A 13,060-nucleotide genomic window follows, 5' to 3' on the forward strand; every position below is an offset into this window, starting at 1 on the left:
GCTCAATTGAACCTGAATTTTAACATGGGCGGAGTTCACTTAATGCCGTAGATATATATATATATATATATATGTATATATATATATATATATATAGATATCTATATATATATATATATATATATATATATATATATATATATATATATCTATATATATGTATATATATATATATATATATATATATATGTATATATATATATATATATGTATGTATGTATTATATACATATTTGTGTGAGTGTTAGTGTGTCTGTTACCAGTTTTTCGAATATACTTGAATAAAGCATTTATATATACAGAAAATAAGTTCAATAAGTAACATGCTCCAAAATTTTTTTAGAATAACTCCGTTAATTTTTAAGCTACAGTGTCCATTAAAAAAACATTTTGAAGGTTATTTCAAAAGCTACAAGACTAAGTAGATTAAAATATGTTAAAATTCTTTCTTTTTAAATAGTAAAGGGCCAAAGTGCTGATTACAGGTGTGTCAGCCGCTGTATCTCAAACTTCAATTGGCTATATCTCTATTATTTTTCGAGCTACAACAAAATGTTAAGAAAAAAACTACATTTTGGTATAGAACCATTTTTCACGTATCTCTTATAGTTTTAGATTTATTTTAAAAATGTAAATTTTTAGATAATTAAAAAATAGATTTTTTAATTTAAACATGATTTTTTCAAAAAATACGCATTTTAAACAGGCTAAACTTTTAAAACTTATAAATAACACTAAAAAAAATGAATTGTAGAAGATATACGTTTAATTTCAATTCTGATCGAAATAGTGCTACTTATACTGCTCGTTTTTTTTTTAAACGCTAGAGTAATTCAAATTCTTTCCCTTGTATTTCGCTTTGTTTTAATCGAAATGGCTTTTAACATAGCTCATTTTAAAGGTTTTTTCTAGCTCTTTAAAAAGTGTTGTATGAGTTTTTATCAAAAAAGATGTCCATTTTCCGATATTTGATGTTAAATGCATCGAGTATAGTATCCCAAAAATAAAAAGTCATCTTCAAACAATTATAAATCGCTTAGTATTGTACTTATAAAACTTACTATTTAAATGGGAATAAGCCACAATTAAAGGTTAAAATACGTTTATTGACGTTTCAATTTCCACTTCGGAAATCGTTCTCTTTGTTTTTTTATAAGCTTTATTTTTGTTCATTATAGATTTTTGAATAAAACGCTTTGTTTTTGAGTTATTCGTACAAAATCATTGGAAAACATGTTCTTTTTTGCGAAAAGTTTACTTTTTTAAGTGCGTATAACTCAAAAAGTATTGATTTAGCGAAAAAAATTTATATGACATTTTATTTTTAATTTGATTCTCTATCAATTCCCGGGGTTATTTTGAGTGTAAAAAGTTCAACCCCCTAGATGGGGTGCCAACCACCCCAGGGGTAGAAACACACATCGGCACCATATAACTTATGTTTTTTGAGTAATTTACTACCCACTGTAAAAATTTCAGATAAATCGGTGCAGTTATAAAAAATTTAAAGGGAAAATGCCACAGTAACTGGACTATTTAGCGAAAGTAGTTAGCGATTAGTAGCGAAAAATAATTATTCACGGTTTATTTACATTGAATTTAAAAAGGCTTCGTAATAGTGCAATGAGAAATTTCTGAAAAAAACTCGCTTTCAGTAAAAACTAGTGTTTGGAGTGATAAGAGTAAGTAAGGTTATTTACAACTCGAAACAGTCATATGGGTGGTACTCTGTCCGTTAGATTTGTGACGTTGCCAAAGTCAAAAATGATTCTGCTAACTGAGGACTGATAGGAACTTGATTTTTAAGCAGTTGAAGCGGATCTAGTTCCTTTCGCAGTCCTTAGAAACAGATATGATACACACGGACAGTGATGATAACGCGTCAGAAGGCAGGAAGAGAAAATATAGAGGGTCAACTTCACTTTTCCTGCAGAGCAAAAAAACTTTCAAAACCCCAAGCAAAAGAAAACCAAGTTAAGAAGATTCAGAGGATAAGGACGACGTTATGAGTATGTTCAAGAAGATCATGGGAGAACTGAAAGAAATCACTAATGAAAATAAGGAATATATAGAAGAGATGATAGCGCTGAAAACAGAAAATATATAATAATAAAGCAAGAATTGGAAGAAACAAAAAACAAATTAACCCAGGTTGAAAACAAAGTAGAAAGAATTGAAAAACAGATGAAAAGAAATAACATAGTAATTACGGGTATACCAATAGTCTCCACAGATGAAACACTCTTAAAAAATAACTTAAAAGGTTTTATACAAAACACCTAAAAGAGGATGTCGAAATAGAATCTGCAATGAAGCTAAAAAACAATATATTATGTCTGGTACAAATGAAGGATTATGGCAAAAAAATAAAGTAATGAAAGAAAAAAGCAAACTCAGATTTCTTACTGGAGAAAAGATCTTCATCAACGATGACCTGACCGAAAAGGAAAGACACATGAGGCAGGAAATTGTAAATAAAGGCAAGAAATTAAGAGCTGAAGGTAAAAACTTGAAGATAGGGTACAAAAAGTTCACTGTGGATGTAGAAATAGTACTTTTAAACGAGAAAATTCTGGAAATAGGGGCCCAAAAATATAATAGCGGAAAAAGAAAAAGACGACCCATTATGCCGACGAACCCAAGCGATAAACAGGAAAATGAGTTTGAACATAAATAGCAAAACAAGAAATAAGAATACGTACCTAAATATTGCGACATGGAATGTACGAGGAGTATACGAGGAGGGAACATTAATTAACCTATATAATAGAAGAACTTAAAAAATATAAAATACACATCCTAGAAATACAAGAAACATTTGACTGGAAACAACATTGAAAAGATTTGTCCATACACGTTTTATACAAGTGGAGGCGATAATAGGAATTTTGGAGCAGGTTTTCTGATACATGAAGACGTGGAGTAGGTTAAACGATTTGTGGCAAAATCTGACAGAATATGTGCATTTAGAATTGAAGGAAAAGAGAACATGATATCGGTGATAAATATACACGCTCCAACAGAAAAAAAGGAGAAGAAGCGAAAGATGAAATTTATGAAGAATAAGAGTCACTGTCTGAAGAAATGCCCAGACAAGATAATAAAATTATTATAGGCGACGCCAATGCAAGGTCGAAAGAGAAGATATATATAAAAACATAACAGGGGGCGAAAGTAAACATATAGATTGATTACATTCGCGATTGAAAATAGGATGAAAATAATGAGTACGCATTTTAAGAGAAAAAATATATAAAGGAACGTGGAAATTTCGGGGATCAAATGAGACTAATCAAATAGACCACACATCTTTTTTTTGGCTTCGACTTATCGTCATACAGCCAGACACAAAAGGACTAAGACAGTCATCATTATAATTATTTACCTAAATGCACTATCAAAATAAAAGATTACATCGATATTAGGAGAACAGGGACACACTATTCTCGCCTAGGGACCTATCAAGACCACACATCTTAATACAAGAGAAATTCGCCAATTTAATAACAAGTGTGAAAACGTGCAGAGGGTCTGACGTAGACTCTGATCATTTTTTGGTTAGAATTAATATGAGAGATGCAATAATTAAAAAGAATAAACGGAAAAAGAAAGTGCAACGTAAATTTAATTTTGAAAAACTGCAAAAATTTGAGGTAGTGCAGGATCATCAAAAGAATATACAAGAAACCTACGCCAAACAAGATAGTGCTTCTGTGAGTAACATACAACAAAAGTTCTTGAAACTGACAAACACTATAAAGGAAGCAACGTCGAAGAACATACCAAGAACAAAAATATTTAGAAAAAACCACTGGTTCGATGATGAATGTAGAATAAAATTTAAAAAAAAAAGTATGCCGAACAACAAAAAAAAGTAAAGAAAATCCTAAGGGCGTAGAAAAGAAAGTATATGGATGATAAAGTAAAGCGTATTGAAGAAAATTACAAGAAAAATGAAATAAAAAAATTTTACAAAGAGGTAAAATACATTAAAACTGGCTATCAAGAACGATGAATGTAAAAGATAAGCAAGGAAATCTGATAGTGGACGAAGACCAGATATGTGAAAGGTGGAAAGAATATTTCGAGAAGATGCTAAATGACGAAATACCTACTGAAGAAAATTATAATGTTCCTAAACTTCAAATAATAATAGGAGAAATACCAAGGCCCACAAGAGAAGAAATTTAAGAAATAATAAAAGATATGAAAAATCAAAAAACGCCCCGGGGAGAGAGGCATTGTGGCAGAGAACTTAAAATATGGAGGAGAGGCTTTAATAAACCATTAGTGAGAGTGGTTGTGGACCAAATGCCTAAAGAATGGAGCAAGTCCATTATAATTCCTATACACAAAAAGGGAGGTGGAACTGAATGCGCAAATTATAGAGGAATATTTTTGTTAGAGGTAATAAATAAAGTGCTCGCCATACTAATTAAAAAACGATTAGAAATATATGTAGAGAGAATAAGAATGTAGGAGAATACCAGGGAGGAATTCGCAATAGAAGATCAAAAACCGATCAAATTTTGTGCTAAAACTAATACTGATCAATTGCTCTGAATACAGCAGTCCAGCACAAGAAAAAAGGTGTTTGCCAAGGTGACCCGTTGTCTACCTTTCTATTCAATAAAGTTCTCGAAAAATTTGTAAGGGTTAGTGGGATAAATAGGTCCGGCACTATTTTATACAAGGAGCACCAATGCTTAGAATACGCTGATGATGTGGTTCTCATTGCAAGAAATGGAAAAGAACTGGCAAGTATAGCAAAAAGACTGATTCGGAAAAGCTCTAAAATGGGACTGAAAGTTAGTATTAATAAATCCAAGTACATGGAAATCTCGAGCAAAAAAAGAATAAACACCTGGGGCTCCTTTAAATTGGAGGTGGAGGATGGATCAGTTGTAGAATTCGAGAAGGTGGATGAATATATGTACTTGGGTACTCGTATTGCTCAGACATATAAGGAAGAAAAAAAAAGAAAAAAAAAATCAATTTTAAATTAATTCCATATGTTATAACTTTAATTCCTTCAGCCGGAAGATTTTTAATTCCTTTTTTCAATTTATTGGACTCACTTATATTAACCTTTTTTACCATACGAGCAGTATTAAACAATTTCATTTAAATACGAAGTCTTACATTAGCTACAAATATATACTATTCAATTTTACCTTGTCCTAGATGTGAGCAACATAAAAGGACAATTCCATATATTTAAGCTAATTTGTCACAAATTACACTTTTTAGACCACACTCCATACGACAAAGAGTAATATAAGCTGCCTAATGCATACGTCATTCTCTTAAACATGACCTTTAACAACATCAGTAATTTTACATCTTTTATATCCAATATTAAATAATTAAAAAAATGTTTAAATCCCAACACCTGGATTGCTGTTATCATTTTAACATCATCAAAGTTTTGAATCTTTTGGCTGTAGTAATGCTATGTTTAACTAATATTGTTTCATGGTACATTGACATTTTGTTTTTGACACCGTTCATGGGTATCTTGTCAATCAGTTACCAGCTGAAGTCCGTTTGAAGAGGTTTACTCTCCGGACACTGGAACTCACTTAAAGCATGGGTGTATGTTACCTGAAGTAAAATTTAATTAAAATATTAAACATCAAATAATATTAACAACATCATGTACAATCTTTGGTAACATAATATATTTTAAAGGGTTTTTACCCAAATATTTTGGTGGCTCAGGCATGGTAACCTGTAAGTATATCCATTTTGCTTTTTTAACCTTAGTCAAAATTTTAAACCACGTTTGCTTTAATTAAATGGTTTATACTTATTTTAGGTATTTTTAACCTGATGATGGAACTGTTGTTCCGAAAACGTTCGTGTTTTTAATATAGCCCTTTTAAGGGTTTTTATAAAATATACCCATTTACAAAGATTAACCTCTTTTTGTGATACGTGGTATACAGCCAGCTGCAATAATTATTTTCCTTGAGGAATTATTTTCCTTGTGGATTATGTAAGGAAGAAACTGAAATCAACTTGAGACTGACCAAGAGCAACAGATGTGCTGGAGCCATGAGCAAAATAAATAAGGCCAAAGATATATCTCGTAATACAAAAATAATAGTATACAAAAATATAACTAGAACCACAATTCTATACGCTGCCGAGACTTGGACTATGAACAAAACCATACAGAATAGATTGCAAGCATCAGAAGAAAAGATACATCACAGAAAGTTTGGTGGAAAAGTAGTAGAGGGATAATGGAGAAGACGAACTAATGCAGAAGTGTACCAATTGTATGCCAACTCTACAATAACAAAAGTGGTGAAAAAACGTAGACTAGAATGGCTCTATCATCTAGAAAGAATGTAAGGTAATAGACTAGTCAAGAATATTGTTTGGAGAGTACATGAGGGCAAAAAAAAAGAGAGGAAGACTAAGAAAGAAATTGAGAGATGTAGTGATGGAAGATTTTAGAGAGAGATGGGAATCAAAAATTGGAAGCTGATAGCTAAGAACAGAAAACGATGGAAATTATCCAACCAGCAATGGGCCTAAAAGGCCTGTTAACGCTATGCATACACATACATACTAACGAATGGACAACCTACAGCTACAAGTGTTGAGACAGTAGATGACATTGTTCGCTAGTGCTGTGAACTTCATCACTTTTTAAGAAGAGTATCAAAGATAGATAAGTTATATAACAGAAGCATCTGTGTATTTGGAAGACACAAACAATGGTGTTGTGGCGAAGGAATGGAGACAAACTAAAAACTTACTAAAACATTCAATTAATGCAATTTACTATTTTTGTTGGGAATAAGCTACAATTTTACTTTAAAATAAGGTTTATTTGATGTGTTTTGTATAAAACTTAGAGATAGCTGGTTAAATGAATTTAGAGATAATAATGAAGAAAAAATGCAATATTTTGACTGTAAATAAATTAGTGAAAAATAGCAAATACAACTGTGAATAAATTACGAAATTAAATGGTCTTAACCCATACTGTTGTCTGTACAAAGAATATAGACTCACCTTTTGAAATATTGATGTATACATGGCAGGCAGAAGAATTGGTCGCGGTGCGTCACGACGCCAGCCAAGGCACAGAAGGAAGGACGCCCAGTGTTACTGTTCGCTGTTTCGGTGTTGAAGTCGAAGTGTCGTCTCGAGACTTAAGATAGTCAGAAAGAACCCTCTAACCGTTACATGGTGGTCGGTATACCAAGAGGGTATACCAATAAATCACTCTATTGTATTGCGATTTTGAGTGGCGATATTTTAAGTTAATTGTCACGGTAATACGATACTTTACTCTTGTGTGTATTGGCGACACAAAAATAACAAAAGAAGTCAAATTCTCCGTACTTAAAACATAATAAATGAGATAGCCAGTTTAACAATTCGATTTAACGAAAAACAGGAAGAAATATATTTTAACAAAGTCGTTAGAATACAACATTGAATTAGATCACATTATACTACAGCAATAGAAAAATATTAAATGTAAAACATGAAAATAAATACCACATACTTTCCCAAACATAATGTTTCGATTTCCACTTTGGAAATCATTCTCAAAATACAAAACGTTTGTAAATTAAACAAATTTTGTTTTTGTTGCTCGGTAAAAAATTCTTTTAATAACTTAATTTTATCTGATTCATTCATATTGGCAATTCAGACATATCATCATCAGTTGGCGCTACAGCCCTTCGTGAGCCTTGGCCTGCTTCAAAACATTCTTCCATCCTTCCCTATCGAGTGTCTGTCTTCTCCAGCCCCTCACTTCAATCTCCCTCAGATCTTCCTGTACATCGTCCAGATATCTGAGTTTAGGTCGCCCCCTTCTTCTTCTTCGGACCGGCCTGTTTAGCATAGTTATTTTAGTGGGATCACCCTCGATACTTTTCTTTCAAAGGCTCGCAGTAACTCTTCATCTCGGGTCGTCATTGCCCATGTTTCCGATCCGTATGTGAGCACTGGGCGTATTATTGTTTTATAAAGTTTGCACTTTGTTGCTATTGACATACTTCTCGCTCTTAGTTGAGGGCCCAGGCCAAATTAACAGCGGTTAGCCACGCATATTCTTTTTTTTTATCTCGTTGGATGTGTTATTTTTGTAGTATACCAGTGATCCTAAGTAGCAGAATTCTTCTACCATTTCTATCGTTTCGTGTTGCACCTCTAAGTTATTTTGTTGAATTCTTGATATGGCCGGCATATATTTAGTTTTCTGGATGTTAATCAGAAGTCCGATGTTTTCTGCGGCATTTTTGATACGTGTGAAAGCCTCCACTGCTTCATTGTGGGTTCTTCCAATTATGACGATATCATCAGCGTATGCCATTATTTGTATACTACGGGTATATATCGTACCTTTTAAGTTTATTCCCGAATCTCTCATAACTTTTTCTAACGCAAAGTTGAACAACGTGCATGATAGCGCATCTCCCTGGCGCAGTCCTCTGTTGGTTTTAAATGGTTTTGAAACATCCCCTTGTAGGCGCACTTTACATTCGACTTTCATCATTGTCATTTTAATTAATTCTACCAATCCTTTTGGTATTCCTAATGACAGTCTATGTCGTACTCCGTCGTTTTTTCTAATATTTGTCTGATGGATGATATCTGATCAATGGTAGATTTATTTTTCAAGAAGCCTCTTTGGTAGGATCCTATTATATTGTCAGTATACCGTGCCAGTCGTTCGTTAAGTATTAGGGACACAATTTTATATGCTGTATTAAGAAGGGAAATCCCTCTAAAGTTGGAACATTCAAGAACGTTTCCTTTTTTGTGTATGGGGCATATAATTCCAGTATTCCAATCTTCTGGTAACGCGCGTTCTTGCCATACCTGTATTAGTAGTTAGTTTGTGAAGGAGGGTTACAAATGTTTGACCGCCACATTTAAATATTTCTGCGGGTAGGTTGTCTGCTCCGGGTGACTTGTTTCTGGCTAGAGACTGAATTGCTTTGTTTATTTCTTCCAAAGTTGGTAGTTCAGTATCCTCCTGTTCTATTTCTATATCATATCTACCTTCAGCTCTACTTTCTCCATTAAGTAGCGTACTAAAATGTTCCTGCCATCTTTCTAGTACTTCCACTCTCTCGTTTAAAAGAATTCCGTTAAGGGCCTTGACTTGGTTCGCTTGTGGCTTGAAAACTTTTCTTTTTGTGTTAACCTGTTTGTAAAATTTTCTGTATTCGTGTTCTCTATTAAGGTTTTCCATTTCTTCGAACTCTTTATTGATTTGTTGCCGCTTTTTCTGTTTGTGTTTTTGTTTTTCCTTTCGTCTCTTTACTCGATATTCTTTAACATTGCTCCTAGTCCTTCTGTTAATCATTTTCAGATACGCGTCGTTTTTCTCTTTCGTTACTCGTTGGCATTCCTCATCAAACCAGTTGTTTCACTGTCCCTTGGGTACTTAACCCAGCACTTCCTCTGCGGTCTCTTTGAGCGTGGTTTTCATAAACTCCAAAGTTGTGTTAAGTTCAGTGAGATATACCTCACTTCTGGGATGTTCTGATATTTTACGATCTAAGCATATTTGGAAGTTTCTTTCGACTTCAGTACACTTTAATTTATCAACATTATAATTTGATTATTTTTGGTTTAGTTTTATCGTTCCTGGAGTTTGATATACGTGCTCTGATACGTCCAGCTATGAGATAGTGATCGGAGTCAATATTTGCACCTCTATAATTTCTGCAGTCTAGTATATCCGATTCATGTCTTAAATCAATCAGTACGTGGTCTATCTGATTTTGGGTCTGATGATCTGGCGATGTCCACGTCACTTTATGTATACGTTTATGTTGAAAGTATGTACTACTGATCGTCATGTTCAGAGATGCTGCGAGATTTACAACTTTACAAGTCTCGTCCCATTATCATTACATTCTTTGTGTGTGCTGTAAGGTCCTATGGTTGGTCTGTACATCTCCTCTTGTCCTACCTTGGCATTCATGTCTCCGATAATCAACTTAGCGTCATTATTGGGACACTGTCTATATGTTTGTTCTAGTTTCTCATAAAATTCTTCTTTTTCTGTGTCTGTTTTATCCTCAGTGGGGGCATGTGCGTTTATAACACTGTAGTTAAAGAACGTTCCAATGCAGACATATACTATACATTTTAAGCAAGATGACTTTAAATAATATTGCCAATATTTTTCAGTTGCGTTTCTAGGACGTCTTTATTTTAAAATAGTTCATTTGATTGCATGAAATCAATTTTAACTCAAGAATATCCGTCAGGAAAATTATTGCATCTAATTGGTCTTTAAAAAGACAACCACACAGGGGGTATGGTTAGGGTAAAATACAGGGGTTTTATTTAAAAAGACATATCTTTATTGCAGTTCAGTCTTATGGAAGACCATAAATATTTGTAACTGATTTTAAAATGTGAAGGTTATAGCTTCCTTCTATTTTTGTAAACTATTTTTTTAGTATCTCATATTATATTCACAGATCACAAATGTTGATCACCCTGTTTCATAAAATTATTTGCGTTGACAATTTATTTTTGTTTCTATATTGTCAGTTTTATCTATTATTACGTTTTTCTTAAAACTAATAAAGGGATCACCAATAAGAATTTATTTTTGCAACATAATTTATTTACCTATTAAATCTCTAGAAAATTCAGAATAAATAGCTACAGATCAAAATATGTTTACAATTCTACTGAACGCAGACCAATGCATCGTTTTCCTAAGAATATCAGCAATTTGGGAGTTTATATTGGCAGTTATTGGAACTTCTACCCAATCGATATTACATTACTATCAAGTGTTTGTTGATAATAAATTAATTTCAGAAAAATTATTAGACGTAAACAGCTTTTAAGCACAATGTAAAGCTGAGAATAAAGCTCGATTATAATGAGAAAACTTAATGAATTGTACACAATCGAAATGTGAGAGCCTTGACTTTATTGCTCTCTTCTCTCTCTTACTCTATTTACTGCTCTTAGTTGTTCGACTGTAAACAATTTGGGATGTGTTACTGTTGTTTGCAGTTACACCCTTAAGACGTGCGACCATGGGCGCACCTAGAAAAGACGTTTTCTTTGTAAAAAAAGTAAACAATTAAAGCATTTGTTTACATAGAAGTTGTTATATGAGGTCAAAATTTGGTTTCAAATTAAAATTTGTAAAGAGTATTCCGCAGTGCGTTAATTTCAGAAACAAACATTATCAATTATTAAAATTGCATTGTTACTTGACGTTTACTGCGGGTGCAGGTGCGAACCGGGCTTTGTGTATTTACACATACAGTGTGGATATTAAGTCTTACCCTCCCCTAGTGAACTCCGTTATTTAAGACAAAGATGAAAAACGCGAAAAAAATAGAGGTATTTTATAACATAAAAAAAATGTCACCCCTTTCATCCCCTTCACTTGATAGCTACCCCTTCAGATTTTTTAAATAGCAATGGGGTCGTGTGATAGTTTGTTGGAAAGGGTTTGAAAAGAAGAATTCAAAAATGTATAAGTTTGAAATTTTGTATGGCATAATGGGTTTATTTAAAATAAAATATACAAAAAATAATGTATTAAATTACATCTTTAAAATTAAAGGAGCTGGCAAATTACCCTAAAGAAAACTTAAATTACTGCAGGAGATGCTCGAAATGAATGGAGATGTTCTCCATTTACTTCCTGGCAGAAGTAGATTCTTTGTTTCGTTGCCTCCCTAACCCTTTGTAGGGTCTGCATATCAATCCTATCACATTCTTCGATTATTCTTTGACGGAGTTCATCAACTGTCGTCAACTGGCTCCCATACAGTTTGGATTTAAGGTAACCCCATAGGTAAAAATCTAGAGGAGTAAGATCTGGTGATCTTGGTGGCCATTCAATGAATCCACGACGTCCAATCCATCTTCTCGGATACAAATTAATTAAAAAATTTCGAACGCCAGCATCGTAATGAGGCGGAGCTCCATCTTGCTGGAGAATAATATCTTGGGTGAATTCGCCTGGATTGTTTGTAAGCACATCATGAATTGCAGGAATTATTTGTGTTTCCAATAGATTAAGATAGCTTTCCCCCGTTAAATTGCCTTTGATAAAAAAAGGGCCTATAATGTGATTGCCTAGTATACCTGCCCAAACATTTAATTTAGTGGGAAATTGAGTATGACACTCTCGAAACAATCGAGGGTTTTCGTCAGACCAATATCTTACGTTTTGTCGATGTACATGACCATTTAAATAGAATGTAGCTTCATTGGAAAAACAAATATGTCTTAAATAACTTGGATCTTGTGAAATATTATTATCTATAGTTTCACAATATTGCAGTCGTCGATCTGGATCATCCTCTGTCAATTCGTGCACCATTTTCATCTTATAGGGATGAAATTTTGCTTTTATAAAATGTTTAAGACAGTCCTGTGACTTACTTCGCATTCGCGAGCAACATTTCTAGTTGAACTGGATGGATTTACTACAAATTGAGACAAAATATCTACTTGCTTTTCCTCAGAAGTCTTTTTTCTACCATCCCGTTTCTTGTTTTCGACAGAACCAGTTTCACAAAATTTGGTGACAAGTAGGTAGTCTATAGTAATGTCGATCAATTGGACGATTCAGAAAACGTTCATTAATTATTCTCACAGCTTCATGGTAGTTACGGCCTGCTTCGCTAAATATTAAAATTGCTTCACATTTGTCTACTAATCTACGAGGTGGTGCCATTTTGATTGTTTTGAATTTTTAATACTAAAAATTTACAGTTTACCACTAAAGCTCACAAAATCTCAAGTTCTTGTCAATATTCTTTACAATCAACAGTGCTAATTGCTTGGTTTTTATGACAGTTGTCAAAAACTATACACGCCAACTAGATTATTTAAAAAATTGTTCTAACCATGATATGTTTTAACGACACAAAAGTATTTATGCTGCAAAAAAATAATTCGGTATAAACGTTCAAGAATAAAAATTAAATAGATTTTGTTATACCGAATGTCCCATATTAAAGCAAAACTAGTGTACCTACTTTTGTATTATTTTATCGCAAAGTGTATCTCCAAACAATAAATCGTTATTA

The 13,060-nt window shown here is 33.1% G+C and overlaps 2 protein-coding genes across 8 annotated transcripts in view; both read right to left on the reverse strand.

Moving 5' to 3' along the window:
* The window catches only part of LOC140447590 (methyltransferase-like protein 22), a 540,943-nt gene that overhangs the window by 392,048 nt on the left and 135,835 nt on the right, over positions 1-13,060 (reverse strand). The gene's annotated exons all lie outside the window — the stretch shown is intronic.
* LOC140448850 (uncharacterized) lies at positions 11,611-12,348 on the reverse strand. Its single transcript, XM_072541971.1, has one exon. The coding sequence runs from the start codon at positions 12,346-12,348 to the stop codon at positions 11,611-11,613; it is 738 nt and encodes a 245-aa protein (XP_072398072.1).

This window comes from Diabrotica undecimpunctata, chromosome 8 (assembly GCF_040954645.1).
Source record: "Diabrotica undecimpunctata isolate CICGRU chromosome 8, icDiaUnde3, whole genome shotgun sequence".
NCBI classification, from domain to species: Eukaryota; Metazoa; Arthropoda; class Insecta; order Coleoptera; family Chrysomelidae; genus Diabrotica; species Diabrotica undecimpunctata.

Excerpts from the sequence above, each read along its gene's own strand:
- LOC140448850 (XM_072541971.1), bottom strand. The coding sequence starts at position 12,348 with ATGGTGCACGAATTGACAGAGGATGATCCAGATCGACGACTGCAATAT.